This window comes from Linepithema humile, unplaced genomic scaffold, assembly GCF_040581485.1.
Source record: "Linepithema humile isolate Giens D197 unplaced genomic scaffold, Lhum_UNIL_v1.0 unplaced_1, whole genome shotgun sequence".
Taxonomy (NCBI): Eukaryota; Metazoa; Arthropoda; class Insecta; order Hymenoptera; family Formicidae; genus Linepithema; species Linepithema humile.
Genome location: NW_027124985.1, coordinates 352534 through 360010, shown reverse-complemented (window position 1 = coordinate 360010; position 7477 = coordinate 352534). Strand labels below are relative to the sequence as shown.

General features: G+C 30.1%; 1 protein-coding gene across 1 annotated transcript; it reads left to right on the top strand.

The window, feature by feature from the left end:
* Positions 1-678: 678 nt before the first annotated feature.
* On the top strand, positions 679-3060 carry LOC137001836 (uncharacterized). Its single transcript, XM_067361018.1, has 5 exons — positions 679-932; positions 1021-1083; positions 1453-1706; positions 1832-1991; positions 2811-3060. The coding sequence occupies exons 1-5, from the start codon at positions 815-817 to the stop codon at positions 2933-2935; spliced, it is 720 nt and encodes a 239-aa protein (XP_067217119.1). The 5' UTR covers positions 679-814; the 3' UTR covers positions 2936-3060.
* Positions 3061-7477: the final 4417 nt, after the last annotated feature.

Below are 7477 nucleotides of genomic sequence, written 5' to 3'. Positions count from 1 at the left end.
TTCTCCTTTCCCTCTCTCCGGCGACCTCATTGTTTTTTTACATGTCCTGAACACTTCCTCCTCCCCCTCCCCTCCTTCTTCTCTCCTCCTTTTCCACATCTCATCTACACTCACACTCCTATCCCTCATCATTATTTTCCCCCTTGCTCCTCTCACACTCATCTTCTCCCTGTCACGCTTGCGCACTCTCTCTACCTGCCTCTCCCTAGTTACTCTCCCGCACTCTCGCTTTCCAATCTATCTCCTACCTTCTCCCTGACCGACTCGAGCCACTCGCTTACCTCTCTACCTTCCCTATGTTCCGCGCCTTTCACCTTCTTATATCACCTGTCTATTTTCCTTCCTCTCTCCTTGCCCTTATTCTTTCTATCCCTGCCTCTCCACTTTCTCTCCCCTTCACATGCACCTCCACTCACACCCCCTCCACTCTCACCTTCCCTCCTTATCTCTATACCCTTTTCTCACTTAATTTTCTCTCACTACCGAACCACGTATCTTTCTCACTACGCACCGGAAACGGAAGTCCTAAAAATAATAATGAATAATATGGATTAATAATTCTTTACATTGATACGTAGAGAAATAATGAATAATAAATAAAAAATAATTATATATATATTACAAAATATGTATACATTATATATTTAGATATATATATATAAATAGATTTTTATTTTGAATTACTCAGGACCTCATATGTGATAAAACCTCAAGTGTTAACAAAGACAAGCCAATCATTTCTGATGTTCCTTCATCTTTGAAGGACCATCTATTTTCGCTTCAAGTTTTCCACGAAGAGAATGAAAGTGAAGAAATGGAAATAAATGATGATATTGCTGACTGTTATCGAGAAATCGGTAGTAACGAGGAAAATTCTAATTATAATATAGAAATTGACAATGATGATAAAGAAGCTGAAGACGAAACTATCGGTAACTTTTTATGGAATAATATAGTATAATACAAGTCAGTAATTAATAAAGAAATTAAATAAAGTATGATTATTGTTATTTGTTACAGATGCAGAAGTGAATCTTCCAATAGTGACAGTGAATATGAATGAAGAAATACATGCATCTCTGAGTAAGTAGCATTATTTTCTGAAACAGTTCAAGAAATTGAAACAAGAACTGCAAATAATATATATCAATTGTATATTTTATTGTATCATTGTTCTCTTAAACACTGCAAATAATATACACAAGTTGTACGTTTTAGTACATTGTAGTATTATAATCTTTTATATATAATATTTTTATTTTCTTTGAAAAATATTTTTATTGTATTGTATATTGTACCATTATAGCATTATAAATTATAGTATTATTATTATATTATAGTATTATTATTGTATTTTAAAATTATTTATAACATTGCAAAAATTTGCATCTCTTCTGATAATGATTATATTAAATTTTGAATAGTAAAATATTAATAGTTTTTTTGTTTCAGATTCTTTAAGTGAAAAGCTAAATATTTTATATGAAGGCTTTGAACAATTAAGAAAAGAGATAAAACAAGAAGCAGCTAAAAATAGTTCCAAACTGAGTGCAATACTTGCTATTTTAAGAGATAAATTTCCAGCAAACGAAGGAATTGATGAAGTTACTATGGATTTGATGCCTCAATTTCCTTTGACATCAATTGAACAATACCTAGAATTCAATGAAACATTGAAAAATAATGAAGCATTTCGTAAATGTTTTGTAAGTATCACATTATTCATATAAATCAATCAATGGATTAATTTAGAAATGATAAATATCAAAGAGTCAAGAATACTTGTAAATAATGTTTTAATAATAGCACTTACAGACAATATTTTTTGTAGGACAAAAGAATTAAATGTATTGGTGGTGACTCCATACAAAAAATGGTTTCCAATATTCTAACAAACTGTATATCATTTGACCTTGGTCATAAGCTATCTTGGACCGGTGCAAAAAATACGATTGCAATAGAAAATTCTACTTTTGCAAACATCATAGTTGGTAAGTGGTACATACTTTTGCATACAGTAAGAAATTATCTATATGAGCTTTCAAATTTTTGCAAATGTTATTTTTTAAACAAATGAAGAGGAAAAGAGGGAATCTTGAGCCCAAGAATTTTTAGTTGTTATTCTTTTAAAAATTTATGTAATATTCGAGTAACATTTCGTATAGGTTTTGGTTAAAATTTAACCATTTTCAGTACATCTTAAGCAAGATTCAATCCATTATTTATTATATATATATAATATTTGTAAGAGCCACGTAATGCAACATATCAAATCTTTAAAATACTTTCATTTATTTAATTAATTAGTACTCATTGTGTTGTGATTATTTTATGATTTCATACATATTTTTTACAAAACAATCTTTTAATTATTCCAATTGTTAAATGACAATGTATTATTTACGGCTTTTACAAATAATTATATATATAATAAATAATGGATTTAATATTGCTTAAGATGTACTGATGGTTAAATTTTAATCGAAACTGGAATATTAAATAAATTTTTAAAAGAATAATAACTAAAAATTCTTTGGCTCAAGATTCTCTTTTTTCCTCTTCATTTGTTTAAAATTACATGAGTCTTGGTTTTAACATTGTTATTTTTTATTTTATATTCTTTGTGAATGCACGTATGAAAATACTCATTGACATTTATAATGTATAAAAATTATATAGAAGTACAACTTGCTAGCTATTTTTTAGAATAGTAATATTTTTATTTATATAAATAGAAATCTTCCTCAACCCCATATTTCATGTTGTTCAACCATATTTATCTACTAATATAAATATGTATATATTTGCAGCGGCTGTAAGTTTTACAAAAGGCAAAGGACCTGACTGCACCGTTACATCCATTGTAAAACATATCAAGAGCTGGTTACAACATGCTGGTGATAAGATGAGATATAGAATGAAAAAACAACAATAGAGGACTGCTTCATCAATATTCTCGATTGAAATACATTTGGCGTCATCTTTCATATATGTATATTTGCTATTAATAAAATATACTGTGTTAATAAAATATCAAGTGAAAAAATTGTTTTCAAGTTTCTCTATCAGAGAAACATAATATGACAATGTTAAGTATATTAATTAAAAGTTGCAGTTTAGAGCAATTTGCACTTATAATTAATATACTTAACATTGTCGTGCTATGTTTCTATCCATTTTTCCAATATAGATTTTAAGATCTCTCAAAAAGATATCTAAAAGATATATTCAAGACATCTAAAAAGACATATAAAAGATATCTAAAAGATATTTAAAAGATATCGAAAAGAGATCTGTAAGATGTCTTCGAGACATCTTTTAGAATCTGCAAGATATCTAAAAGACAACTCTAGATATCTGAAAGATATCTTAAACTGTTGCATAAGATATCTTTTAGATTCCTAAAAGATATCTTTTCGTTAAAAATGTAAGACATCTCAAGACATAGCAAGATATCTTTTAGGGATCTAAAAGATATCTTTTTGTTCATTTGGGAAGCCACTGATTCAAATTTTACAGAGCAAATCGCTTGATGATTTAACGCCGCGTTTGCAAAGAATCAGATTAAGATTAATGCGATACAATTACAAAATAGTTTACGTGCCAGGTAAGCAACTGGTGTTGGCGGACTGTCTGTCAAGAAGTCCGATTAGTAGAGAATCATATTACAGTGATGAGTTACCGCAAGAAATTGAGGGATATATAAATTTTGTAGTTGATAACTTTCCAACTACACAAAATATGTTAGAGAAAATAAAAGACGAACAAAGAAAAGATTTTATTTGCTCTAAATTAAAGAATTATTGTCTGGAAAAGTGGCCAGATAAAAATAGGTTGGAAGATGGTTTGTTACCGTATTATAGCCTCAAAGAAAATATTTCGTTCTGTAATGATTTATTATTGTATAATGCACGGTTAATAATACCTTCGAGTCTGCAGGTAGAGATATTGTCTAAGATACATTCAGGTCATTTGGGCATAAATAGATGTCGCGAAATGGCGAAACAATCAGTGTGGTGGCCAGGTATTAGTAGCCAATTGAAGACATTGGTAGAAAACTGCCCAAACTGTATAGAGCAAAGAAGAAATATTAAAGAACCGTTCGTAAAAGAAAACTTTCCCGAGAGACCGTGGCAGAAAATTGCGATGGATTTATTTAAGATTCAAAACAAATGGTATTTGATTGTAACGGATTATTATTCACGATATTTTGAAATTTTATCTTTAAAATCATTAACCGAAAAAATGGTCATCAGGAAATGTAAGAAAGTTTTCGCAAGATTTGGAATTCCAGAAATAGTAAGAACTGATCCAGGTACGCAATTTTCGGCCGAATTCAAACAATTTGCTAGAGACTTCGACTTCAAACATATAACAAGTTCACCTAAATATTCACAAAGTAACGGCGAAGTCGAATCAGCAGTAAAAGTTGCTAAAATGATTCTAAAAAAATGTACAGACGTTAGCAAAGGGTTATTATCATATAGATCGACGCCTCTACATTGTGGTTATTCCCCTGCTGAGTTAATGTTTTCAAGGAAAATTCGATCACTTGTGCCTATGTTACCAGCTAAATTAGGGACATTTATAAAACATAAAAAGCTCACAAAATTTGAAAAAGCAAATAAAGACAAGCAGGAGAATAATTACAACAAAAGACATCGCGTAAAGAAATTGTCACAATTAGCAATAGGAGCTAAAGTATGGATTACAGATAAGCAAGTTTATGGAAAAGTAGATGAGATAGATGAGAATCCGAATTCATATATAATTAAAACAGAAAATGGTAGAATACTACGTAGAAATCGATGGCATCTAATATACGCTCCATATAAAGATACAGAAGACTTTGACGCGACAATAGTAGTAGATGACGAGGGACCAGTTTACGTAGAAGAAGAGAGAGAAGTGGCGAATGATGAGAATGATGAGCAGACAGAAGTAGAACAGGTAGAAAACGCGGAACAAAATGTAATCGAAGCGAAACATGATGTAAACGATCAGGGCGAAGCGAATGGTGTAGTTCCAGAGCAGGAACCACCCAGAAACCAGGGATCAAAGCGAGAAATTAAACCGAATACGAAATATAAAGATTTTGTATGGCGCCAAAGTTCTGTAAGAAAAAAAAATAAGTAACTCAATAAAAGGGAAAGGGTGTTGTGTGAACGTGTTCCCAGCGCCATCTATGCGCAAGATATGAGTCAGTAGGGACCGCCGGGGTTAGGCGGGAAGGGCCCGGAATTGCGTGTTGGAACACGGTCGCAGGACACTGCAAGAGATACACAGAAATATTGTCTACGTGATTATTACGAGTACCAAGGACCTACACGGCACAAGGACGTACACGACGATAACAATACATAATTAATTTTATATTTTTAGTAAAATTAATTTATGTGCTTATATGCGAAATTATCGTGTTACTACTTTAAGAAAATTTCGATACTGATATTTATTTTAACAAATTTAATTGGAAAAATGTGACCGGGGTAACAAATGCATCCTAGGTTGATGATTACTCTCTTGTTTTGACAACTATTTTTGACACCAAAGACAAATTTAATTTATATTATTAATCTAAGTATATCGATCAAAAATGCTCACTTAAAAGAAAGCAATATGTACATGTAACAAATAAAAATTACAAGATATGTTTAAAAATGTTTATTATATAGAAAAATTAAAATGCTCATGCGTAAAAAATAAAATTATCAAATATGTACTTATACATTAATACGTTAATTTGTATAGATCTGTGTGATACAATTACATCTAAGTAATACGCAATACGTTTTTTAGTACGTTTTTTTTTTTTTTAGAAAATATTCTTGTAATAAAAGAATTGACGTAATTACGGCTTTATTTACGTAACTTTGATGAACAAATTGTCTTTGCATTACAATTAATCATGTGACAATTCACCTATTTCAAATAGTTAAATGCACACTTCTCCTAAATTACATAGGCCCACTTTCAGTTACAGAAACAATAAACATAAAACTCTCGATTTCTTTATGGTGCGCTCAAATATTGTATATATTACTTACATATATGTGCATCATAGATTTTTTTATTGTTATTTTTAATTTATTTTTAATACGATATACTTTTAATACAATAATACGTATAAGTATCTTATTTAGTTATTCGCAGCTCACTATATTTTTATGCAGTTATAATGTATTCTCGTGTATATCAGAAGTGTTAGGTTCTCTTGAAAAGCTTTCAATTATACGTTGTTAACAAATACATTGTTCTGCTCAAAGTGCGGTTGGACGAAAATTTGCAAGCTGTAACAAAATGCAAAGTATTATCAAATTGACAAAAAATTGATTAACTTTTTCTTTTATTCATTTAATTATAAAAGTCATATGACAAACATAGCAAAAGAATTTTTTATTAATGTAATATAAGTATGCACACTGTCAAAAATTCAGTAAATTTACACAAAGGAAAGAAAATTACATAATGAATAATGGAAATTCTCGGCTTAGCCACTCGCGCCCTGATATTTTTTCTCTCTCTTCCTTTCTTTCCAATAATCCCTATATGTACATTAAGTTTCTCGATATATGAGAACAATGTACTTAAAATTTTGTACACTTTAGGTATCTCGATCTGAGATCGGTGTACAATTTAACTGTCTCTTGTGGACTAATTTATTAATTTTTTTAAGAAAAATTAAAAATTTAGCACTAACATCCTGCGACGGCTCTTAATGCTCTTCTATTATATTTCTTGATTGTTATCATATGAAGCCTTACTATTGTATGTGTTTTTAAATAATGGAAATATATAAAGTAAATAGTATAAGATTTATAAAATTATGTACATTTGCAATATACATATATCCAGTAAACACAAGCTAACAGTAACATAACGTCATTGTTATAATTTCCCACTCAACAATGTAACTGCAATATAACATACCTTGTACGTAACAATTATATTGTTAAGTGGGAAATAATAACATTAATGTTGTGTTACTGTTACTTTGTGTTTACTGGGTATGTATTTAGTAAATTTTTGATATTTATCAGGAAATTTTTGCATCTAATATTTAATTTTATCGATTTTTTTGTAGTATAGAATGCCGTTTAATATAGAACATAGTATAGAATTTCAATTATAGTCTTACTTTATTATAACTGCATAGTTCGGTATTAATCATACTCTTACTCATAATTATCCATCTTCATGATATTTCTGTTCTTTCTTATTTTTGAACATTACGCAAGCACGTGGATTAGTTCTCTGCAAAAAAATCCTATTTGCATTAAGTCGAGCCATGTTATGAGTGATATCGTCGAATAGACGTTTATTGCTAGCATGCCCAAGTAGATGCTGCACGATAAAGAACGCATCTTTTTACGGAAGAGCACGATGGCGGACAAACAGTTTCCTAAAAGACCCAGAATAATAAAAATCGGCAGAATGTATTTTCTGAAATTTGAAAAGATCTCATATTTATTTACAT

Bases quoted from the DNA above. Each gene is read 5' to 3' on its own strand.
- LOC137001836 (XM_067361018.1), top strand. From the start codon at position 815: ATGGAAATAAATGATGATATTGCTGACTGTTATCGAGAAATCGGTAGT. The intron at 1,084-1,452 runs GTAAGTAGCATT...TTTTTGTTTCAG, and splicing joins AGAAATACATGCATCTCTGA to ATTCTTTAAGTGAAAAGCTA. The intron at 1,992-2,810 runs GTAAGTGGTACA...ATATATTTGCAG, and splicing joins TTTTGCAAACATCATAGTTG to CGGCTGTAAGTTTTACAAAA.